General features: G+C 51.5%; 1 protein-coding gene across 7 annotated transcripts in view; it reads right to left on the bottom strand.

Annotated features, from left to right (window-relative positions):
- Positions 1–26,207, bottom strand: part of LOC129016775 (tensin-3-like) — a 310,903-nt gene that overhangs the window by 157,591 nt on the left and 127,105 nt on the right. For 2 of the 7 annotated variants that reach the window (XM_063657179.1, XM_063657178.1), the window contains exon 14: positions 24,232–24,336. The exons of 1 other annotated variant lie outside the window; for it this stretch is intronic. In XM_063657179.1, the coding sequence (XP_063513249.1) occupies positions 24,232–24,336 (105 nt within the window). Of the gene's footprint in view, positions 1–20,534; positions 21,042–21,187; positions 21,508–23,205; positions 23,296–24,231; positions 24,337–26,207 lie in introns of those variants that run through there. 4 more of the 7 variants (XR_010124801.1, XR_010124802.1, XM_063657180.1 and 1 more) reach the window with 4 other exon arrangements.

Genomic DNA, 26,207 nt, shown 5'->3' with positions numbered 1-26,207 from the left:
CCCAAAGCGGATCCGCGGCGGCGAAAACGATTGACAACCGGCCTCATGACCCAGGCAGAGACGCAGAAAGAGGCTCAGCAAAGACAGGCCGACATGCCAGAAATCGCTTTGTGGTGCACAGGGCACATTCGTCCAAAGACACACACGCACAAGGGCACACACACACTAACCGACAGAGAGAGGGAAAGAAAGACACAGAGACTGAGAGACAGAGAGAGAAGAGAGAATGGGACATACACACACACACACACACACACACACACACACACACACACACACACACACAGAGTCATCCAGCAAAGGCATTGAAACACACCCCTCCAGGCAACCCCTGAGGCTGCGGGGTTCTGCTCTCGACGAGAACGACCCTCGGGTGAGAGAACAGCCCAGGGGCACGCAGGCCGACCTGTCCTCGAGATGACGGCGGCACGACTTTTGGGGAGACTCACCCCAACAGCGTCCGGGCAGGCCTGAGGCTGTGATGCCGTGCTGCTTCCCCCGGACTCCGCCTGGGGTTTCCACATCCTGGTCGGCCCTTTGCGACTCCTGGTATCCGGAGACGTTCCCGTGGACCCCGTAGAGATGTCAGGCCGGAGCCTCAGAGCCCCGCCACCCAAGCACTGCCGCGGAGGGCTCCTGCTTTGCCGAGCCTCAGGGACCGGTTTCTAAGACAACCGTGGGAAGCACTGTGACGGCAGGAGCCGCTCGCGCCTCGCGCATGCGCATTGGCTGGATCGAATCGCGCTCCGCTCCTGCCAGTCAGGCTGCGTCCCCTTTAAATAATGAACCCTCTGCAGGGCTGCAGCGAGGCTCCCGCTGCAGCCGCGGCGGCGTGTGGATACGGGGTCCAGCTTGGGACGCCGTGGGAGAGGGGGCCGCCGGTTCCCTGTCCCAGGGCCAAACCCCCAGCAGTCCCGCCCTCAGGATCCCCTTGAGCCGACTTCCACCGAGGGAAGGGGAGCTTCAGGACGCCTGCTGTGTTCTGGGGACTCCCGTTCAGATCCGATTTTGTCCCCCTCCCAGTGAGATAGGATGGGCTCATCACATCTGGTGAGGCAGGCAGGGCCCCGCTGCAGCACAGAATGATCCCATAGGTCTCAAGGCGCAGCGTCAGCTGAAACTTCACTGATCCATCAGCCCTCTGCCTGCCTCCCTCCTTCGAAAGAGCAATGGCCTGCCCCGCTTCTATAAGCCCTGGGGCTCCGGAAAGCCGACCGCGCTTTACAGGACACGTGCGGGCAGGAACAGGGGCGAATCCGAGGTGGAGACCATGTGACCACGCGTGGCACTGGCGTATCCCACAGCACATGGTGTGAATGTGTGTCACCGGGGGCATATCGGGAGACGGCGAAACAAACGGTGGTGTCCAGGTATGTGCCAGTGGAAGGGGGGAACAAGTGACCATTCGGTCAGTGCCAAGGGAAATCAAAAAACACCTGGGATTCGGTGGGTGGGGGCCCTGTGCCTGACCCAAGACAGGTTTTCAAATGCCTATCAGAGGAGCAAAGAAGTTTCTGCAGAATTCGCCCCACCCGCAACCCTCCTCCTCCCTGGTAGCCCTGACACAACTTCCCCTGCACCCAGCCCCAGCCCCAGCCCCAGCCCCAGCCCCAGCCCCAGCCCCAGCCCCAGCCCCAGCCCCAGCCCAGTCCCTCTGGTTCCCTGACATTCGTTTCGGCCACAAGATCAAGGGAGTCAGTCCGAACAGGAGCAGAGGAGAGGATGTCCCTCACCAATGAGACAGAAAGTGCAGAGGAAATGCGACACCACCTATCCTAGAAGACAACGCCAGTCACGGTCGCCTAGCGCTCATTCTAGGCAATCCACCCACCCATGAGGAGAAACCTGGAGAACAAGGAAGCTTCCCTGTCTGAGACACGTATGGAAGCCAAGGAATCGAGGGTCATGAGACCTGCCCAATGAAGCAGAAAGACGCTTGTAGAGAGATACAATCATGACACGGATCTGCAGGAAGTGTGTCCCTGACGCACTGGGAAGTCATCTTTGCACAAGGGCACACACACACTAACCGACAGAGAGAGGGAAAGAAAGACACAGAGACTGAGAGACAGAGAGAGAAGAGAGAATGGGAGACACACACACACACACACACACACACACACACACACACACACACACACACACACAGAGTCATACAGCAGAGGCATTGAAACACACCCCTCCAGGCAACCTCTGAGGCTGCGGGGTTCTGCTGTCGACGAGAACGACCCTCGGGTGAGAGAACAGCCCAGGGGCACGCAGGCCGACCTGTCCTCGAGATGACGGTGGCACGACTTTTGGGGAGACTCACCCCAACAGCGTCCGGGCAGGCCTGAGGCTGGAATGCCGTGCTGCTTCCCCCGGACTCCGCCTGGGGTTTCCTCATCCTGGTCGGCCCTTTGCGAATCCTGCCAACCGGAGACGTTCCCGTCGACCCCGTAGAGATGTCAGGCCGGAGCCTCAGAGCCCCGCCACCCAAGCACTGCCGCGGAGGGCTCCTGCTTTGCCGAGCCTCAGGGACCGGTTTCTAAGACAACCGTGGGAAGCACTGTGACGGCAGAAGCCGCTCGCGCCTCGCGCATGCGCATTGGCTGGAACGACTAGCGCTCCGCTCCTGGCAGTCAGGCTGCGTCCCCTTTAAATAATGCCCCCTCTGCGTGGCTGCAGCGAGGCTCCCGCTGCAGACGTGGCGGCGTGTGGATACGGGGTCCAGCTTGGGACGCCGTGGCAGAGGGGGCTGCCGGTTCACTGTCCCAGGGACAAACCCCCCAGCAGTCCGCCCTCAGGATCCCCTTGAGCCGACTTCCACCGAGGGAAGGGGAGCTTCAGGACGCGTGCTGTGTTCTGGGGACTCCCGTTCAGATCCGATTTTGGCCCCCTCCCAGTGAGATAGGATGGGCTCACCACATCTGGTGAGGCAGGCAGGGCCTCGCTGCAGCACAGAATGATCCCATAGGTCTCAAGGCGCAGCGTCAACTGAACCTTCACTGATCCAACAGCCCTCTGCCTCCCTCCTCCTTCGAAAGAGCAGGGGCCTACCCCGCTTCTAAAAGCCCTGGGGCTCCGGAAAGCCGACCGCGCTTTACAGGACACGTGCGGGCAGGAACAGGGGCGAATCCGAGGTGGAGACCATGAGACCACGCGTGGCACTGGCGTATCCCACAGCACATGGTGTGAATGTGTGTCACCGGAGGCATATCGGGAGACGGCGAAACAAACGGTGGTGTCCAGGTATGGGCCAGTGGAAGGCGGGAACAAGTGACCCTTCGGTCAATGCCAAGGGAAATCAAAGAACACCTGGGATTCGGTGGGTGGGGGTCCTGTGCCTGACCCAAGCCAGGTTTTCAAATGCCTATCAGAGGAGCAAAGAAGTTTCTGCAGAATTCGCCCCACACCCAACCCTCCTCCTCCCTGGTAGCCCTGACGCAACTTCCCCTGCACCCAGCCCCAGCCCCAGCCCCAGCCCCAGCCCCAGCCCCAGCCCCAGCCCAGTCCCTCTGGTTCCCTGACATTCGTTTCGGCCACAAGATCAAGGGAGTCAGTCCACCCAGGAGCAGAGGACAGGAGGTCCCTCAAGAATGAGACAGGAAGTGCAGAGGAAATGCGACACCACCTGTCCTAGAAGACAAGGCCAGTCACGCTCGCCTAGCGCTCATTCTAGGCAATCCACCCACCCATGAGGAGAAACCTGTAGAACAAGGAAGCTTCCCGGTCTGAGACACGTATGGAAGCCAAGAAATCCAGGGTCATGAGACCTGCCCAATGAAGCAGAAAGACGTTTGGAGAGAGATACAATCATGACACGGATCTGCAGGAAGTGTGTCCCTGACGCACTGGGAAGTCATCTTTGTTGAAGACATTTGGCCAGAGCGAGAGGCATCCAGGCCCCTGAGAAACACGTGAGGCAGAGCAAGAGGAAGGATAGAGCAGAGGCCAGAGCCCCGGCAGGATACAGCGCCGTGCCACCGCCAGGGGCATAAGGGGAGGGGTTCCAAAAGGGTGGCTTGTCCAGAGAGGCCAGCATTCCAGGGACAGGGATTGTTGCCATCTCCCATTCCCGGCTTCTTCTTCTACACGGTATCGTGGTGTGGCTTCATTCCTCAGAGAAGAGCCGTGAAAAGATACAACCATCTTCTCTGATGTGGTTCTGCTCCCCTACTGCAGGACAAAGAGCTCCTGTGGGGCTCTTTTCCTTGGTTGCTGTGTGGTCATCTTGATCTTAGAAAAGAGGCAGCTCATGATGGGCATGAGATTTCAATTGCTCCGGGACCGATGCATCTCCTCACGTGGGCCAGGCCTTCACACACCCAAAGCGGATCCGCGGCGGCGAAAACGATTGACAACCGGCCTCATGACCCAGGCAGAGACGCAGAAAGAGGCTCAGCAAAGACAGGCCGACATGCCAGAAATCGCTTTGTGGTGCACAGGGCACATTCGTCCAAAGACACACACGCACAAGGGCACACACACACTAACCGACAGAGAGAGGGAAAGAAAGACACAGAGACTGAGAGACAGAGAGAGAAGAGAGAATGGGACATACACACACACACACACACACACACACACACACACACACACACACACACACACACAGAGTCATCCAGCAAAGGCATTGAAACACACCCCTCCAGGCAACCCCTGAGGCTGCGGGGTTCTGCTCTCGACGAGAACGACCCTCGGGTGAGAGAACAGCCCAGGGGCACGCAGGCCGACCTGTCCTCGAGATGACGGCGGCACGACTTTTGGGGAGACTCACCCCAACAGCGTCCGGGCAGGCCTGAGGCTGTGATGCCGTGCTGCTTCCCCCGGACTCCGCCTGGGGTTTCCACATCCTGGTCGGCCCTTTGCGACTCCTGGTATCCGGAGACGTTCCCGTGGACCCCGTAGAGATGTCAGGCCGGAGCCTCAGAGCCCCGCCACCCAAGCACTGCCGCGGAGGGCTCCTGCTTTGCCGAGCCTCAGGGACCGGTTTCTAAGACAACCGTGGGAAGCACTGTGACGGCAGGAGCCGCTCGCGCCTCGCGCATGCGCATTGGCTGGATCGAATCGCGCTCCGCTCCTGCCAGTCAGGCTGCGTCCCCTTTAAATAATGAACCCTCTGCAGGGCTGCAGCGAGGCTCCCGCTGCAGCCGCGGCGGCGTGTGGATACGGGGTCCAGCTTGGGACGCCGTGGGAGAGGGGGCCGCCGGTTCCCTGTCCCAGGGCCAAACCCCCAGCAGTCCCGCCCTCAGGATCCCCTTGAGCCGACTTCCACCGAGGGAAGGGGAGCTTCAGGACGCCTGCTGTGTTCTGGGGACTCCCGTTCAGATCCGATTTTGTCCCCCTCCCAGTGAGATAGGATGGGCTCATCACATCTGGTGAGGCAGGCAGGGCCTCGCTGCAGCACAGAATGATCCCATAGGTCTCAAGGCGCAGCGTCAGCTGAAACTTCACTGATCCATCAGCCCTCTGCCTCCCTCCTCCTTCGAAAGAGCAATGGCCTGCCCCGCTTCTATAAGCCCTGGGGCTCCGGAAAGCCGACCGCGCTTTACAGGACACGTGCGGGCAGGAACAGGGGCGAATCCGAGGTGGAGACCATGTGACCACGCATGGCACTGGCGTATCCCACAGCACATGGTGTGAATGTGTGTCACCGGAGGCATATCGGGAGACGGCGAAACAAACGGTGGTGTCCAGGTATGTGCCAGTGGAAGGGGGGAACAAGTGACCATTCGGTCAATGCCAAGGGAAATCAAAGAACACCTGGGATTCGGTGGGTGGGGGCCCTGTGCCTGACCCAAGACAGGTTTTCAAATGCCTATCAGAGGAGCAAAGAAGTTTCTGCAGAATTCGCCCCACCCGCAACCCTCCTCCTCCCTGGTAGCCCTGACACAACTTCCCCTGCACCCAGCCCCAGCCCCAGCCCCAGCCCCAGCCCCAGCCCCAGCCCAGTCCCTCTGGTTCCCTGACATTCGTTTCGGCCACAAGATCAAGGGAGTCAGTCCGCACAGGAGCAGAGGAGAGGATGTCCCTCAACAATGAGACAGGAGGTGCAGAGGAAATGCGACACCACCTATCCTAGAAGACAAGGCCAGTCACGGTTGCCTAGCGCTCATTCTAGGCAATCCACCTACCCATGAGGAGAAACCTGGAGAACAAGGAAGCTTCCCTGTCTGAGACACGTATGGAAGCCAAGAAATCCAGGGTCATGAGACCTGCCCAATGAAGCAGAAAGACGCTTGGAGAGAGATACAATCATGACACGGATCTGCAGGAAGTGTGTCCCTGACGCACTGGGAAGTCATCTTTGTTGAAGACATTTGGCCAGAGCGAAAGGCATCCAGGCCCCTGAGAAACACGTGAGGCAGAGCAAGAGGGAGGATAGAGCAGAGGCCAGAGCCCCAGCAGGATACAGCGCAGTGCCACCGCCACGGGCATAAGGGGAGGGGTTCCAAAAGGGTGGCTTTTCCAGAGAGGCCAGCGTTCCAGTGACAGGGATTGTCGCCATCTCCCATTCCCGGCTTCTTCTTCTACATGGTATCGTGGTGTGGCTTCATTCCTCAGAGAAGAGCCGTGAAAAGATACAACCATCTTCTCTGATGTGATTCTGCTCCCCTACTGCAGGGCAAAGAGCTCCTGTGGGGCTCTTTTCCTTGGTTGCTGTGTGGTCATCTTGATCTTAGAAAAGAGGCAGCTCATGATGGGGATGAGATTTCAATTGCTCCGGGACCGATGCATCTCCTCACGTGGTCCAGGCCTTCAGAAACCGAAAGCGGATCCGAGGCCGCGAAAACGATTGACAACCGGCCTCATGACCCAGGCAGAGACGCAGAAAGAGGCTCAGCAAAGACAGGCCGACATGCCAGAAATCGCTTTGTGGTGCATAGGGCACATTCGACCAAAGACACACACGCACAAGGGCACACACACAGTAACTGACAGAGAGAGGGAAAGAAAGACACAGGGACACAGAAACAGAGAGAGAAGAGAGAATGGGAGACACACACACACACACACACACACACACACACAGAGTCATCCAGCAAAGGCATTGAAACACACCCCTCCAGGCAACCCCTGAGGCTGCGGGGTTCTGCTCTCGACGAGAACGACCCTCTGGTGAGAGAACAGCCCAGGGGCACGCAGGCCGACCTGTCCTCGAGATGACGGTGGCACGACTTTTGGGGAGACTCACCCCAACAGCGTCCTTGCAGGCCTGAAGTTGGGATGCCGTGCTGCTTTCCCCGGACTCCACCTGGGGTTTCCTCATCCTGGTCAGCCCTTTGCGACTCCTGGCATCCGGAAACGCCTGCCTAGCCACAAACTTCCTCTCTGGGAAGGGAAGTCATCCCACTGCAGAACAGGAACGACTCAGGAGCTGGGCCAGATTCCAAGCGCTCCCGTGGTCTCCTGGGTGAGGCTCTGGAATGTGGCGAGAAAGGAGCGCTCTGCTCTGAGTGGGGCTGTGGCAGGCATGTCCCAGACGCCTCCAACGTGCCCCCACATCCACACTGACAGCAGGGCAGGCCAGGGCATCTCCCTGGGCAGACCTCTCACACTAGCACGCCGGTGCAGGCTCAGCATTCAGCAGTCGGCAATCTCAGGCCTCTGACTGGGCAGCTCAGTTCCCTTTTGGGCACTTCTAACTGAAAACACGGGGGCCCAAACTCAGAGGAAAAGAGGAGGTCCTGTTGACGTTATCTGAGGCCACCCAAGCCAGCTGGCCACAGAGGCGGCCAGAGAGCTTGCTAACAACATGTCAGACCATCACTGAGCTCTTCCCCAAAAAGAGGTCGGTAAGTTAAGACTCCTCCAGCTTGCAAACCAATAAAGGCATTCCTGGACAAATCCTGAGCGACATTCCTTGCCGGGTTAAAGCATCCGTTCTGCTGATTATTCCACTCCATTACGCCCTCTCCTCCTGGCTAGCACCAGCTCTTTCCCTCTGGAAATCTTGGCGAGTTGGTAAATCTCAGCAGGCACACAGCTCAGTTTCAGGTTTTTGTAGCATTACAGAAGCCATACACATGCACACATGCACACACACACTCACCACACAGGCACAGACACATGCACACATACGCACGCACACACACACGCACACACAAAAGCTCTCTGCTTACCTTCCTTCAAAACAGCCCAGCGGCTCTCTCAGTCTACACCTCTGAGCCCAGTTTTCCTTGACACAGCCTTTCACAGCAGGACAGTGGCATGCCAGGGGAGGGCGGGGGCATGCCACCTCCCTCCCAGGCACCTGGCCTCCCACTAGCATAGAAGGTAAAAGATCTCCTTGGCTATGTGGGGACTTTGATTCCACCAAAAAGGCCAGGGCAATGTAAACACGAGGGTGGGGTTTGGTGCACTCAGGTTGAGTGAAATTTGAACTCCGGAGGCTGAGGAGGTGGAGAAAGGAGCTCCTCCTGGGAGTCCCTCACCAGGTTTCTGTGTTCACTCCTGAGCATTCTGAACTGATGTCCAGGAGCCAGCACCAACCCACGCAGCTTACAAAGCACAGTTTCCGCCTCCTTTTGCTTTCCTCAAGGCAACCAGGTGGAAAATCTTTGCCACACACGCTCCATCTCCCGGGAGCTGTCTCTCTGTCTTTTGTGTGGGATGTGGCTAAGAGTACAGTGTGAATGTTCACTGCACACAGCATATTTTGTGTGGTTAGCCCAGACCTCCACGTTCTGTGTTCAGTGTAGCAGATCCTTTTCATCTCAGCCTCTTTACATTCAGTGTAGGTGGGCTTCAGCCAGTGGCTTACTCTTTGCTTTGGCTCAACATGGGCCACAACACCAACCACACACTTTTACTCTTTAAATAAACAGAATATGACACAGCAAACAAGCAAAAGCCCATTCTGATGCCTTCAGGTTCCCACAGCACAATGGAAACCCTTTTAAAAATCACCAATCAGCCATCCGGGGGAGACAGGACATACCCGGGCTGTAAGTGCACGCAGAGGGTAACAAGTCTTTTAAATCACCTGAGATGGCCACATTGGCATATGTCGCTTACAGGAGGTTAAGGTAAAACTCAGCGCACCCTTGGGAGAAACAATCTCTTTTATGATGAGACATAATGCACTTATTGTGCAAAAAGTTCTATTAAATTTTGTATTCTTTAAAGGGTATTGGCTAACCCACCTTCCTATCAAGAGAACAGAAATTATTGTTACCATTCTGCAAATGACGTGATCGCTGCAATAAAGGCAGTGACTAATTTATCACAAAATAGTTTGCTTTAATGAATACACATCAAAAGAAAAGAGATTAGAAGTAGTGAATACAACGCAATGTATGTCCGAGTCTCTCCTGAGCACCGGGGTCTTGCCAAACTGTAGCTAACTGTATGTCTAGATATGGCTAGGGGGTCCCAGCCTCCTACAGGATACAAATCTTAAAATCAGACCATTGCATCACAAAATTGTGCAAGAAAAGCAACGGCCAAGGTACCTTTATCCATTTCTAATGGAAAGAGGTGGCAGGATTAGTTGTATGTTCAAAAGGAGTGTCTCCTTTCATGTTGTTCTGGGTTGGGCTTGATTTTGGTGGGGCTGGGGTTTTTGTTGTTTTGTTTTTCGGTGGCTGAGGGCAAATTTTCTTCATGTGGATGACAGCTTTGTAAACGGGCTGCCATAAGCCTTTGTGAATATATGGCAACAGGCACCCACTGGTCTTCAGATCTTGTTTATGTAGCTGGCGGCCACTGAGCAGGCAGGCTCAGAACGCTCTCATTTTCTACACGTTCCCTGCTAATGGGTCTTGATTACATGGAGCCTGTTCAGGCTGTTAGTATTAACTTTTCTTGAAACAATGCGGTCTTTTGAAGCTTTGCTGATGTTTGGCCAGAAGGCAGTTCTGTGGCTCAGAGTGTTTTGAAAGGCCCCAAGCCTTTTCACCCTGAAGGGTTGTAATTTTGTGCAGAAGGCTGGCCAATCAACCCTTAGTATATGCGGGGGATTGGTTCCAAGACACCAGCACCCCCCAGTCCCCCACCACCCCCCGTGAGTATACCAAATCTGTACATACTCAAATCCTGCAGTCGACCTCGAGGAACCTGAGTATAGGAAAAGTAGGCTCTCCATATACACAGAATTCTCATCCTAAATACACCGTATTTTCCATCTGTGTGTTGGCTGAAAAAAATCTGCATATAAGTGGACTCACACAGTTCAATTATTATTCAAGGGACCACTGTGTAGCTAATGAAGAAAAGACTTGTTGAGTTTCCCGAATATCTCTGAAAATAGCAAGTGGGACAGAAGGTTGGCAGTATGTTTAGTGCCACTCCTGTTTGGGACTCCCTAAAGGCAGAAGAAAATTCCAGAATGGGAAACCAATTAGAAGGATGAGAAAACACATGGAAATTTCAAAAAGTAGTGGGAAAGATTAGAGGTATAAGAATATCCTAGGGCCAAAACACAGACAAGAATGTTCACAGGCAGCGTTATTCATACTAGACAAAAAGTGTTAAGAGCCCAAATGCACACCAGCTGACAAATGAATAGGCAGAGCATGGTGTGTCCACACAGCGGCACACCACAGCCATGAAAGGATGGAGCATAACAAGGATGAAGCTGGAACACAGGCTGAGTGAAAGAAGCGAATCACAGAAGGCCACTCATTGCACGACTCCACTGAGTGAGACGTCTGGAATGGGAAACAGAGAGAAGGAAAGTAGCTTCGCGGTTGCCAGGGGCTGAGGAAAGGAGGAACTGGGAGTGACTGCTAATGAGTACAGGGCTTCTTTTGGGGTGATGAAGATGTTCCGGAATTAGATAATGGCGACAGTTCCACAACCTTGTGAACATACTAAAAATCAATGCATCGTATACTTTAAAATGATTAGAATGGTAAATTTACGTGCTATGAATCTGATCTCAATAAATAAAAGTAAGAACATTCTCAGGCTAGAAACCACATGGTAAAAAGAGCATATTTAGAAAGCAACGGCAACCAGCCCGAGGCTCGCACATGCACTCAGGTTTTATACAAAGCGTCTGGGGACAGAGGCAGGCTCTGACCCCAGGTAGACAGGGGATTTCTGCAACAGAGCCTGGAGCACACAACATTCAAGGAGACAGAAGACACTCTTCTGTGCGCTGGTCACTGGAATGAAACCGATGCTGTGATCACACACTGCACCCTCTAGTGCAGGGTTCCAGGCCGAAAGAAAGCTGCCCACCTAGACAGATCAGTGTGTGGCTTCTGAGGAGGCCATTACCTGGACTGCAGGTCAGAAAGTGACACGCAGGGCCTCCCGTGAAGTTCCTCCTCATGAGGAGAGACACATGAAAGTGACATCTAAATTCACATAGCTTCTGGTAGAAATTTCTGATTTGAAAACATGACACCACCAACTTTCAACAAATGCAGGTCCCTCCAGCCCTTGACCACCCATTCTCTCCTCACTGTCTCTACCGTTTGCTCCTCTCCCAACTTTCTTTCCAAGGACTCGTCCTCCCGAGCTGACATCCCTACCTGTCCACCACACTGAGCCTGTGTGATCCTGCTCCAATGTCAGGCCCCTCCCCACCCACCTAGGCAGACAGGCCTGTCCCAGGGGATCTCTGGAGGGGCAGCTGTGTGCCCAGAGGCCGGGAAGGGGCAGCCTGTGCCTCCTGCACTCCACTTCAGAACACTTTCACCCAAAACTCATTTCTCTCTGGAAACTGGTACCCCTGGCTACAGCGTTCTCCAGCCCTGTGGGCTACCATTGCCCCTCACTTCCCAGCCCATCCCCCAAACGTCCATGCCTCCCTTGGTCCAGGTTCAAACACTCTCATCACAGGCATTTCTGTGGCTTCTCCTGGGAAACCATCAACATTTTATTGGGGCCCTGGCCTTGACTCTTTGGACTTTAGATAACTTTCTTTGGTTTGACTTTAGAATTTCTCATGACATACCCTCAACTTCCACCAAACGTTGAAAGCCTTGAGCTCTTCAGGAGTGGTGGCCAGGCCTCTCCTTTCTCTAGCAGCTGCTACAGCTCCCTGGCTCCTGCTCTTCTCTGCATGTATCCAGCCCTTCCCTCAGCACAGTGGAGTCAGAGCCAATGTATGTTTAACTCCAGCACCAAATTTAAGACATTGAGGGCAACACAGATCCATGGTGCTTCCTCTCCTAGCCCATCTAGACCCACAAGGCCTGCTGTCTCCCTCACCTGTGGCCCATGTCTATGCCCCTGCTGATGTGCATGCCTCTGAAATCACAGAGGCCATACCAGTGTGGTGTCCACACATCACTGAGCACACCACACTGCTCACCCAACAATCACCTGTTGCCAGGGAAAGCTCCTCCAAGCTGTCCCAGCTCTCAACACCTCCACTCCCCAGACTGTTGTCCATTCCCAGCAGACAACCTCGCCTGCCTTGCACAGGTCAAGTGATGCCACAGCCAGTGAACTCATTCCCAGTCTGCTCTCTACCCTTCTCTGCATCCTGGCTTCTGCACCAGGCACCCTGCCTTGGACACACTCATGGTGCTCTCAGCCTCCTGCCTCTGTCAATCCAGTCCCTGACTGAAATGAGCTCGGCACATCAGCAGAAGGAGATTCACAGCCGGCGACCAAGCCCCCACTCCTGGCTTCACCAACTAGCCCTCTGACCCCTCAGTGTGGTAAAGATTTGATATGTTAATGCAGGCTGCATGCTCAGAAGGTTGTGCAGCTCATAAGCAGCACTCAGCAAGGGTGAGCTCTGACAACAACAACCATTAGCCATTCCAGCCCTATCCTGGCTTCTGCACGGAGCTGTGCCATCCAATTCAGCTCTGTATCTGCAGTATCCAGCACTGCCGATGTTCAGAGAGGCAGGGAGGAGATGGAGACTGCATCCTGGATCCTACAGAGCCTGCCTGACAAGCACACGTGGCCTCTGGTTTTCTTTCATGAGCTTCCCAGAAGGTGACACTCTGTCTTCACTTCCCAGGTGACCTATTGGAATCCTCCGACTTATGATTAACAAGAGAGCAATATCTTACGTGTACAGGAATAAAGAATGAACTCCCAATACTACGAGAAAGATGGTTTCCTCGCAGCCTCTGCCCACCCTTGGGAAAGCACCGATAGTGCCCATCACTCAGTGGCTCCCCCGCTGCTTTTCCTTCTGCCTCATCCTAGTCAGGGTCCCAGCAGCATCCCAGACTCACTGCTATGAGTTCAGGGGCAATGTACGGCTACTGCTGCCACCAAAGGACAGCTGTTGAGATCTTGGCAGAATTCCCTCAATCAATCAACACCAAATCTTGCTATTGCTCTAACCATTTGGCCTAATTTCAGTGAGAATATATCCCAGGTCACAAATTAGCTCACATTCACACTGACAAAAACAAATACTATTGAATTTTCATAGTATAATTTTCCATAGACTGTCACCATCATGAATCGTAAATTAATTCAACTTTCCATGGTGAAGTCTGAAAGAACACAATGTCAAAGGGTATATTTTCCTCGTTAAGAAATCACCACTATGCACTTATAAAGAAACACTAAACACATCTCTGGCTCTTGCTATGTGGAAGAAAACTTCCTGGACACAGTTGTACTCTCAGCCTAGGCCCTATCAACTGGAGGGTGTCCCCCCACATCCACAACAGGTAGGTGCAGGCAGAGCACACACAGGACATTTGCTGGGGATGCCCTCCTCCTGTCCACAGAAACCTGTTTTCCCAGCTCCTGGGGTCAATGGCTTTCCCTGCACTTTGCGTCAGTCTCTCAGGCCCTAGGGATTTAAATCTGGGCTCCCAGTTCCAGCCAGAGAAACTGTCACTGGGTGTCCACCCTTGACAGGCCTTGACCTTGGCTCCCTCTCTGTGACATGCTCTAATCACACTCCTGGCTCACATAGCAAAGAGGTTACCCTGTCTCTTACCCTGATCCATGGACCTCCATGCCAGGTCTCCCCGACAGACAGCCAAGCTCTAGGTATATGGCTGTGCTGAGGCAACAAGCTGAGGCAGTCTCAGCTTTGCTCAGCCTGGCATGCGTCCCCACCCAGCACAGCGTCTGCAGGGGGAAAGGAGTGCTGTGGAAACCAGCTTTCATCCCCAAAGTAGGTCAGAATTGCTCCTATCAGCAAGATAAACTGAGCAAGTCTGAAGATCCATTAAAGCTCGCTTTTCTTACATAACAGCACAAGCTGCCATTATGTCAACCCTGTTTTTCAAGAAATAGCTGGATGTTTTACATAAAATATCCTCTGCAGTCTGTGCTATGTTAAAAAATTTAAGTAAGGAACACACCCACTAGTCTCTGACACCTATGCCTTCTACCTCACATGCCCTGCCCTCCATGGCATCTTAGATAATAGTAATGGAATACAACAACTGCATCCCCTCTGTCCTTGGACTTCCAGAGAGATTAAGTGACAATTTACATGCAACTGAATGCGTGTTTAACATCAAGTAGCTTGTTTGTCAACACTTAAACACAACTTTAACTATCTAAAGTCCCAGAATCAACAGTACAAGGCCAGAGTTCCCAACTTTCAATAGCAGAACTTGATCTTCAAACAAATCTTTATGCAGAAACCCAATATAAAAACAGAAAAAGATCAAGGTGGGGCTGGGGCTGCGGAGGGTTCTGACAGGAGTGGATGGAGAGAGGCTGGGGCTGCTCCTTAATAACCAACTTGGAATCCTGGAGCCACAGGCATAGAGTTTGAAAGCTGTTGAGCCCAAGAATATTGTTACTCCTAAGGTCAATGCCAGCACCAAGAACATCACCGTAAAAGGCAGGAGAATCATTTGCTTAAAGGGAGCGTGCATGTGGATGGTGGTCTCTTAGCCCAGATGGCCGAATGGGGTCAGAGATGCAGGCCGTGAGGGTGCACCTCCATGTAAGGGTCCCTGGCCCCACAAGGACAAAAAACCCAAGTCAAAGAGATTGTCCCAGCTGCCTCTTTTGTATGAACACTTCCCTTTTCCCCTAAGTCATCCACAACCTTTCCCTCCCCTAGGAAGCACTGGCAGCTCTGTCTTGCAGAACTTTCCAAAGAAAGGAGTAGATGAGACAGTCTTGCATGCATAATCTAAAAGGCCTCGCCAGACATTCCTTTAAGCCTGAAAGAGAAGAGCGAGAACACGCACAAGTTCTACTCTTCCAGCCAAGGGCTGAGGAAGATGGTGAGGATGACCCTGTGGGCCGGGCACACAGAAGCGTGTGCATGTGAGGAAGAGACTCTGCTTTTCTTCAGTCCCAGCCTCATTCTCTCTCACATTTTGGTTCTGTTTATCAAATACTTAAAGTCAGCAGGTGCTCTCTTTCCCCGACTTGGCACAAGTGCAATTGCAGGCTCTTACAGAGAGGCAAAATGAAGTTGCAGCCCTGACTCTTCCAGGCAATGGAGAGAAAGGTTTTACCCAAGGAAGACACAGATGGAAACTCAGCAGGTTTGATCGAGTGCCATTCTGGCCCCCTACTCCTACCAGGAGATGGGCAGAAGAGCACATCTGGGAAGAGGGGCTTGACTGAGATGTGACTTGGAAAGAGGTGGCAGCAAGGGCCTTGTAAGAAGAATAAGGACCAAACCCTCATTACACCAGGGTCTACACACACACACACAAACACACACACACACTGCTGCTCACGCTGGGTGTGGGAAGCTTTGTGGCTCAGGGTCCCAGGAAGACTGTGGGGATGGAGCCCTCTTCCAGGTTCACGTCTCAGGGAATCCACCAACAGAAGAACAGTCAAGGTTGTAGTCCCCATAGGTGGGAATTAGAGTCCAAAGATCTGCAGCTTTGGGGAAGGAATGCAGGACAGGGGCATGAATCATTGCATGCATGTTGGTTAAGTGGGCAGGGTCACCAAAGAGCAATGGAGATACTGACCACAAATAGCAGAGGAAAGTGAAAAGAAATTAAGAAGCACAGCTCCTCTGGACTCTAAGAAGACATAGTAGGCGAGGCGCGGTAGCTCACACCTGTAATCCCAGCACTTTGGGAGGGCCAGGTGGGCAGGTCACCTGAGGTGAGGAGATCAAGACTAGCCTGGCCAACATAGTGAAAACCCCATCTCTACTGAGAATACAAAAATTAGCTGGGCATGGTGGCAGGCACCTGTGGTCCCAGCTACTTGGGAGGCTGAGGCAGGGACAACTGCTTGAATCCAGGAGGTGGAGGTTGCAGTGAGCCAAGATTGGGCCGCTGCACTCCAGCCTGGATGACAGAGTGAGATTCTCTCTCAAAGAAAGAAAAAAAAGAAAAAGAAGAAGAAGAAGGGGAGAGAGAGGGAGGAGAAGAGAAGAAGAAGAAGCAGAAGAAGCAGAAGCAGAAGCAGAAGCAGAAGAAGCAGAAGAAACAGCAGCAGAAGCAGCAGCAGAAGCAGCAACAGCAGCAGCAGCAGCAGCAGCAGCAGAAGCAGCAGCAGCAGCAAAGGAAGAAGAGGAAGAAGAAGAGGAGGAAGAGGAGGAAGAGGAAAGAAGAAAGAAGAAAGAAGAAAGAAAGAAGGAGAAGGAGGAGGAGAAGGAGGAGGAGGAGGAGGAGAAGGAGAAGGAGAAGGAGAAGGAGAGGAAGAAGAAGGAGAAGAAGAAGAAGGAGAAGACACAGTAACTGCAGAAATACAAACAAGCCATTCACCTTGTAGACCCCTGTATGCATGCACAGGGCACCCCATCCAGTGGGATATCGGGGGTACCCTTCCTCCCAGGAAGCAGAGGAGGCCCAAGGTTTGTGTGCCGACTGGGGGTTGGGGGGCCCCTGAGGACCCAGGACAAATCCAGCCAACTCTCAGCACCTCTTTCACTGTCCCAGGGGGTGATGCTACTTAACTATTAAGGCCACTCTCGTGGACTGATTTCTGCAAACTTGTACAGGACAACATAGAACTTGAGCCAATTCCTTTGATTACTGTCGGATCCGAAAAGTAAGAACACTTAATGAGATGGCGGCTCAGGGACTCGAACAACTCTTTTGACTGCCCCCAATGCCACCCTCACTCTTCTGATGGAGTGTATCAATTTTTTGAAAGTAACACCCACACGACTTGATCCTGGTTTTAACAGAGGGTAGGCCTCTCACACTTGAGACAGGAGGAAGCCGGCACCCCCAGGCCACTCTCTCAGGTGAGATTCAGGAAGATTTGCTGTTTGGTCTGCGATCACACCTGCAAGGGGGTCCTTTGGTGTTTGTGGGTTGGAAGCTTGCAGCCTCAATTCACAATCAAGAGATGCAGAGGGAGGAAATCTCAGGCTCAGAACAGGACTACACGCCCATCTGGCCCGTTTCTGTCTCATACAACTTCAGTTGCCTGATGACAGCTGCTTTTCACTAGAGCTATCCAAGCAAGCAATGCCTAGAAAAGCCTGGTTTGGGGGCAAGACCCAAAGAAATATTCTTCTGCCTGGTGCAGAGTCAAATGTCACAGGGTGGCTGAACACCATGCAAAGTGCCCTGGAGCAGCTCTGGATGCTGGGGGGCAGCACCGCATCTTGCCAACAAGGACCAGGCTGCAGACACAAGGCACTGTGTATACCCAAGCACTCAGCAAAGAGCAGAGCCAGGACTGAAGGATCTGTCAGGTGCCATCGGCCCCCTCCTCCACTAAAATTGTCAAAGTTTACTTCAATTTCCAAATCTTAAAACCCAACAACGTCTGGGGAGGAAAGTTTTCAAATCCATTTTCAAAGTGGCAACACTTGAATGGTCTCAGCTTGATCCGGCACTTCCCAGCCAGCTCTGCACACTGCAGCCAGCGCTTCCTGACCCAACATGTCCTCATCGTAGCCCATTCCTGGAGCTCGGAACAGTATTCTGAGAACACGGTATGGCCACTTCAGGACTGTGTCTTATTGCGAAGGCTGCAGACAAATGTGAATCTCCTCTGTCTGCCTGCTTTAGCAGCCCCATGGGAGCCCCAAAGCCTGGACTCTGGGAATGTTCATCAAGGTATCCACTTAAAGTGGCAGAGCCCAGGCCTGGCAATGCCACAGCCCTCGTCCTGCATACTCTTGGATTGGTAAGAGTTTGAGCTGCACTCAAAAAGTCCTAGGTCAAGGCAAGAAACCAAGGACAAGAGTGACAGAGCAGGCCTTCATCTCCAACCCTCAGCCATTCTTGAAGCTTCCCTGCTGCTCAACCCTTCCTCTAAATCTGTCATAGAGTCTTACTCATCTACCTCCTAAATATCTAAAGGCCCCTACTCTCCATCGCCAGAGCCACACCCAAGTCCAGGCCTCCGTCAGTTCTTAGCTGGGGAGTCCAGAAGCCCATTCTCTACTCTCCTTCCTCTCCAGACTCTGCCTCCCCCAGGGAGTCCTCCAGCCCCTTTGTTATCTTTCTGTATCCTCCAGTCATGTGGCTCCTGGGATCCTCACTGTCACCCGGCAAAGGAGCCAGGCTCAGGAAAGGAAGCTGACGTTCCCCGATCTCATGATCCATCACACACAGCACCTCTTACTTCCTCCTGCACACACCAGCCAGGCGGAACACACTTCCACCCCATGAATATGTGCTGCTCACTTATGCCCCATGCCCAGGGCTAGGCATACCCTGTCTGCATTCCCTACCTGCAAGGGCCGTCCTCTTCGTGAATCTCCTTGGATTGTACAGGCAAAGTGGTTGTTTCTCTTCAATTCTTTCCTAATTCCTGGTATACCCCAATTATGGTACACGGTGCACCCTGTGGCAACAACTAATGTATATCTGTGTCTTCCCAATTAGAGGGTCTGCTGTGTTTCTTCCTGCGCCCACCCCAACATCAGAGCCATGGCAATTCCCGAGAAAATACGAGATGTGTGAATATGACAAATGGTGTGTATGATAACAAAAATCTCAGAGTTGGAGGGAGGTATCTTTAGAGTCATCCAATTACAACAGTCCACTTTACAGACTGGGAAAGTCAAAGAGAATGTGGCTTATGAGAGCAAGTAGAAAGCATCCCGATGGGGAGTGTGGCCACTGACACGGATGCTCCAGAGACGTCCAGCGAGGAAAATGAGATGTTCTCCATGGGGCTCAGCAACATGGGGGTCCAGGGCTTTGCAGAGCCTCCCTGAAGGGTACTGTGGGGAGAATCCTGTCTGGAGGGGCTGAGGCCCAATGGTGGGGAGAAAAAGGAAGTGAGGCCATCTTTCATCACTCTCAGCCATGGAGAGGGGGGAGCAGTGGGATCTGTCTACACGCTGCGTTCTTGGTGGTGACATTACAAATCCAGGGACACATATGTTGCTGTGGGCATTCCCTTAGACCATCACAGCAAGTCTGATACTGAAAAAGCTGGTACATCCTACTAGGGTAAGAAATTCCCCCACCCACAGCCCTCTTGTGTGACAAGGAGGTGGGGCACCCAGTGAGACTCAGCCCAGTCTCACTGAGTCTCAAAGTCTCAAAGAGGAAAGTCAAGGGTATGAGCCCTGTCCTGCACGGTCTCCAGCACAAGACACACTCTGAGTCACAGCTGCCATCGCCGACAGTGTACAACTCCAGAAGGCTACCAGGGTCCCTGGCCTAGCTTCTGATTTCTCTTTGGATCTGCTCTCTTTATCTCTAAAATGGGCTCACAAGTTCTCTCGAGGATTAAAATACCATAGTGAGGCTTCCGGCAGGCTGCCACACTGTGTGCGGTGAGACATTTTTCCTTCTCCTCAGGGACAGCAACCACCCCAGGGAACACTGACACGACTGCCATCCCCCACAGCCATCATCTGCCAGGACCACAGACCCACGGGGAGACCAGGGCCATGTGCTCCTCTCTGTGCTGAAGACGGGGCGTTTGTAATCACTTGCCCACACTGGAACGGATTCAAGGCCGGCTCTTTTCTGAGTATAGAAGCAGAATGTTACGCTCACACATCAAAGCAGGCACTCCCCTAACACAGGCCCAGATTGAAGGCAGCTGCAGAGGGCTCCATTCCAGGACGGCAACCACTGCTAGAGATAAATGCGGCTTAAGTCAACACTTTTGGGGTTTTTAACCAGGCAGGGGTGGGGATAGAAAATGCAAGGGCAGGGGTGGAAAAGAGAGTGCCGCAATACATCATTTTCCCAGCTAAAAGAGAATGTTTCAGAGGCTGCCAAACCTTCCTTAACTCCTCAAAGCATTGGACAGCTCTGAAGACTAAAGCCCTGGTGGGAATGCGGCTGAGACTCCGCCTTTCACCCGCCAGGTGGCATCCAGTCCAGGGACCCGAGCCAGGCACTGCTGACCACAGGCAAGAGCGAAGGCTGCCTGGAGTAACAGCTCACCAATGAAGCATACCGGCCGCCACGCCAAAGAGAGGCTGAGGAGGGCTGCAGAGTGGAAGAGAGGAGGGAAATTCAGCAAGGATGAGTTTTCTATCCACAGGTGACTACTCTTTCTGAGGAACACCTTCTCAAAAGGACCCAAGCCTGGGGATTCTGCAGAGCTTTGATGGCAGAGGTGGTGATGGCAGCCTCGTGTCTCCCAGGCAGAACTTGGAAACCCTGCAGGAGTGCAGCAATAACATCAAACGCACTTTGGAAGCCCCTCTAAGGGAATCCAGTGTGCTCAGTGAGAAGGACATGGGAAGAAAAGTTTAAAGATGTGCAAAGATGCTCAAGGAGGTGGGTTAAGTGAAAAATTCAGGCTATAAAACAATGCACAGGCTGATCCTATTATGACAAATCACATGATATTTAGAAATCATGCCGAAAATACACCAGTGACGAGTGCTTCATCTTTAGACGGTAAGATGGGGGTAATTATTCCTTCTTTTTGATAATTTACATCTTCAAAAAGTATTGATACAATCTTAAATGTATGTAAAAGAAAGAAAGAAAAGCATAAAACTCACTCCATTGAATCAGGTACCCCAGACACGCCAGACAGCACATGGGGATGGAGGGGATTCAGGAGGAGGGGATGCAGATTTGAGGAAAGGCTCCGTGCTTGTCTGTAACTCAGGAGCTGGAATTCTCAAGAATGCTCAGGCAGTGGTTCAAGGGAAGGTTGCTGAGATCCAGTTTTGGGAGACGACTCAGATTCCGTGTGGTGGGTTCTGGGCTAAGCATCCGGATACCAGTCCTGAGCTCGCTCTGAGTCCTCCCCTGTCCCTCCATCTCCCTGGGGGTGCTCATGGGCTTCAGATATCATCGAGGCTGCAAGGGATGAACCAGGCGCTGGGAGGAGGCTGCACTCTCACCCACTATATCCCTGAGGAGTCTGGGCGTGACTCTGCCCATAAAGGGGGTCTCTGCTGCTTTATGAAGCCTGGAAGCAGTGATGACAAAGCTGTGAATCTGGCTGCAAAGTGTACCTGGCTGCCTTGGCGCCCTATCCGACTCCTCACCCTCCTGTCTGGGAACCACTCTCTCCAGGGTGTCCTTCCCACTCTGCCCTGTCTTTCTCAGTTTCTTTCCAGAACTCCTATGCACCCACTCCCGACTGGCTCCACCCTTTGCATGGCAATGCCAGACCTTCTCTACTCGCCCCTAGACCCAACTCTTGGTGACACAGAGTCCCAAGTGGATGCCCAGACCATCACCTGCATGGCTCCACCACCTCCAACCACACAGTCCACAGCAGTCTCCCGCCTGCTCACACCACTGGCTCAGAAGATGCTGCCTGAAAAATACACCAATGAGAATTGTGATTTGTAATTTCAGGGCCTTAGATATTTAAAGTTCAAATTGCTTCTCTAATCATTCATTCAAGAAACACGCATTGAGTATCTGCTGTGGACTGAATATCTGTGTCCCCTAAGATTCATACATCAAAACCTAATCCCCAGTGTGATGGTATTAGGAGGCAGGACCTTTGGCAGTGCTCAGAGCATAAGGGTGGAGCCCCTATAAGTGGGATTGATGCCCTCAGAAAGGAGGCCCCAAGGAGCTTCCTCTCCTCACCACCACGTGGAGACACAAGAAGGCAGGAGTTGGCAACCAGATGACAGCTCTCACCAGAATCCGCCAGGCTGGCTGCCTGATCTTGGACTTCCCAGCCTCTCAAAGTAGGAGAAATACACGTTTGTTGTTTAAGACACCCAGGTTATGGTCATCTGTTAAGGCAGCATGAATGGGCTGAGAGGGCCTCTAAGTAAAGAAGTATCTCCCTCTGCATCTTCAGGAGACGCTGAGGTGGCTGAGTCTTTAAGACTGAATTCTGTCTATTTCACCCAGTGATAACGGCAAGTCCTCTACAACATATGGATCTATACACACACGTTCACACATGTAATTCCACAGATTCTCTGTAAAGTTTCATGTAACCCCTAAAGGATGGTGAACACTCAACTGATTTTCTGTCTATATGTTTTCTACATAAAATCAACGTAGGTCCTTCACCACCTGTGAGTGACGTGCTGCAGGAGCCCAGCTTTCAGTTCCCTGGTTGTGACATGGGAAGGATAAAGTCTGCCCCGCAGGCAGGTCACAGGCTCAGCTGGGAGCCAGCTTGGGGACAACAGCGGGGCACCCACAGCGGGACTAAGCACAGAGCCGCCCTCCACAGCATGCTCCTCACAGGAGCTGGGGCTCCTCCACACTGTCCACTGGACTTCACTGCTCCCCTCTTATGGCATTGGCACAGAGAACACCCACCTGTGTTTTAGAACCCCTGCCTCCCACATGGTCAATAACTCTCCAGGCTCGCCCCTCCCTTGGCAAGCAAGGAACCTCCCAGCATCACGAGAATGACCTTTCCACAACTCGCTTCCCTGTTCTCCAGGAGACTCGGCACAGCCACCAAATCTTCACCTCAGGACAGAGCGCTGTTCACTGGCTCCCATGCAGCAAGGGACCTCTCTGGTAAAATCTACTCGCCTCAGTCTGGAATTTAGGATGCTAAGTCAGCTGTCCTCAGAGTCCCCATCCAGCTCTCCAAATTAGCCCCTTTCCCCATCTTGCCTTGCGCTGATTATTTACACACTTCACCAGCCACCGCTTCACCCTTCTCTCCTCCAGTGGAAAACATCACCATGTGATAGACAGAGTATAGCTATGCAGACGCAAACAGACGTTACTGGAAAAAGGGCTCTGTGATCAAAAAGTTTGATAATTGTTGTTTGATAAATCTTATGAAATTATTCTCACAGCTTTAAGATTCCAGTGTGCACTGTGATCTTTTGAGAGACAATGTATCATTTTCCAAGAGTTTTCAGCTACATTTCTTTTAACGTGCTGGTTATCTGGAAGGACTGGTGTGCTGAATAATTCACACCAGCAAAGAATACTCTGTTTACTTTACAGGCCAGAGAAAGGCTCTCCCCATCCACAACAACTTGCCCACTAGCCCCAGATTTCATCTGTGTTTTAATGTCCTTACCATCAGCATTCCGTCTGTGGGTCTCCACCTCTGGTCCAGGTGTATTTGCATTGCAACAATTCCTTGAGTTGAAATTCCATCCCACAAGGCCTACGAAGGAGCAAGCTTTTCCCCAGGGCAACAGAGAGGAGCCGTGTGCTGCCCTGGGACACACAATTGGTGTCCTTTCTCACTAACCACAGACACCACCTTCCTGGAGTCATGGGAAGCTCAGTGAGCCACAAAGATGGGGCGCTACTGCAGTTCTTTCCACAACACTTGCTTTTAGCTATTTTACATCTGGATGTAACTAATCTGACAAAAAGTGTTTTAATTTCTTTCCCAAAGCAAGTCTGATTCTCAGTCGGTGGTTGAAAAAGACAAGAGATCAGCATGACATGCCAGGAAAAGCCTCAATTCCCCTCCTTTGAAATCAGCCTCCAGTTGTGTCTTGTGGAGATTCCAGCACACAGCTGCCCCTTCCTTCCTTTCCTCCATCACGCTCCTAGCTATGACCCAATGTGCGTATTCCACAGGTGAACAGAGGACATGTTTGGGTGAGATGGTTTCATGAAAACAGAGATTTAAATGATATAGCCATAAATCAGGAACACTAGACTAACAAGCAAACAGAAATTAAAACAAGATGTCTGTTGCATTTGGGGCCATATAACAGTAGCTAGGCTGGCTGTGGCCAGTGCTTGGCATCCCCATATGCAAAGAGGAAGGGAGGGAAGAAGGGGGAATGGTCCCTGGCATTATACATACACACAAGTTCAGGCCAAGGAGCTCCTCGATATAACTTCACGGACAGCTCATCCACCCGTTACAGCTTCACGAAAAGCCCTGACCCAAACTCACCATGACTTATTCTCATGAAGACCCTCAAAACTCACAACAGTGTCACACAAAGGTGTGATTCTGGACCTCTGAGAAAACAGGGATTTTTTTCTTCTTAGCAGACTGCAAAACACTTCAGATCTTTGAGTGGGCTGTCTTCCCTGCACCCTTAACCTCCATAACTGCACACAAGATGACCACACGCACCTTCTCCATCTGCACTGAGGTTCTCGTACGAGTCCCAGCATATCAGTGGGTCTGTTGTGTTGTAGTCCACAATCACACTGTGGTCGTTGTACAAGTGTTCGGACCCTGCACAGGGCACAGGCAGCAACATTAGTCCCAGTGAAACCCATCACCTCCATCCACCGGACTCCACCATAAGGACAGGTGAGCAGCCTGACTTGAGCAGGAGAGAGAAGCCACTCCATCCTCCACCCTCCTGCCAGGAGCCATGACACTAATCAGAGACTGTGGAGGATTTTCCACAGATAGAACCATAGTTAAAACCACGAGGGGAAAGGGATAAGTAAGCACTGATTTTTTGCCCACTGTGTCCCAGGCTTGGACACTTCTGCAAAACAGGAGTCTTCAGACCACCTCACTGATGAGGACACAGAGGCCCGATAAGCTGTCTCTGAGCCTCAGAGCCCACAGATTTGAATCCAGGCTCCAGGCTCTCAGATCCACACTCCTCCCTTCAAGTCTTTTTAGGAACACCAAGGGGATTTTTAACACACAAGCCATATATTTAAAGGTTTTTGCCTAAATCTATGACAATGAACATAGAAAAAGCATGATTATTTACATAGCTATTAAAAAGGGAAACAAAACTCCCATGGATGTGGATCTTGGTGATGGATCTGGACAATTCACCTTGATGATAAAGGGACTGGTTTCTTTTGAAATATATTTTTTAGGGAAAAAATTTGTTTTGCACATAATACTTGCAGCCTACTATACTTCTAATTCTCTTTTTAAAATGCTGGTTACTTAATGAAGAAATCATGATGGAAATTTAAAAATTCCTTGAAATGAATGATAATAGTGACACAAGTTATCAAAACCTCTGGGATACAGCAAAGCCAGTGCTAAGAGAAAAGTTTATAGCACTAAATGCCTACATCAAAAAGTCTGAAAGATTACATATTGACAACCTAACGTCAAACCTCAAGGAACTAGAGAAGTAAGAATAAACTAAACACAAAGCTAGTAGAAGAAAATAAAAAACAAAAATCAGTGCAGAACTAAATGAAATTCAAACAAAATACAAAAGATCAATGAAACAAAAAGCTGGTATTTTTAAAAGATAAACAAAATTGATAGACCATTAGCTAGATTAACCAAGAAGAGAGAAGATTCAAATAAATTCAATTAGAAATAAAACTTGAAACATTACAACCAGCACGAAAGATCATTCAAGACTACTATGAACACCTTTATGTATATGAACTAGAAAACTGAGAGAAAATTGGTCAATTCCTGGACACAGACAACCCTCCTCGATTAAATCAGGAAGAAACGGAAACCCTGAACAGACTAGTAACAAGCAGTGAAAATGAATCAATAATTTTTTTTAATGCCAATAAAAAAGAGCCCAGGGCCAGATGGGTTCACAGCTGAATTCTACCATCCATTCAAAGAAGAATTGGTGCCAACCCTACTGAACAATTCCAAAGACTGAGAAAGAGGAATTGTCCCTAACTAACTCATTCTATGAAGCCAGTATCAGCCTGATACCAAAACTGGGAAAGAATATAAAACACACACACAAACACAAAAAGAAATCACAGACAAATATCCCTGATGAACATAGATGCAAAAATCTTCAACAAAATACTAGCTAACTGAATCTAACAGCACATTAAAAAGATAATACACCATGATCAAGTGGATTTCATCCCAGGAAAGCAGGGATGATTTAACATATAGAAGTCAATAAATGTGATACACCATACAAACAGAATTAAAAACAAAAACCATATGTCATTTCAGTAGATGCGAAAAAGGCATTCGATAAAATCTAGCATCCCTTTATGATAAAAACACTCAACAAACTAGGCAGAGAAGGGACTTACCTCAAAATAATAAAAGCCATATATGACAAACCCACAGCCAATGTCATGCTGAATGGGGAAAGGTGGAAAGCATTCCCCCTGAGAAGTGGAACAAGACAAGGATGC

Source organism: Pongo pygmaeus, chromosome 19, assembly GCF_028885625.2.
Source record: "Pongo pygmaeus isolate AG05252 chromosome 19, NHGRI_mPonPyg2-v2.0_pri, whole genome shotgun sequence".
NCBI lineage: Eukaryota > Metazoa > Chordata > Mammalia > Primates > Hominidae > Pongo > Pongo pygmaeus.
This window is presented reverse-complemented; position numbering and strand designations above follow the sequence as displayed.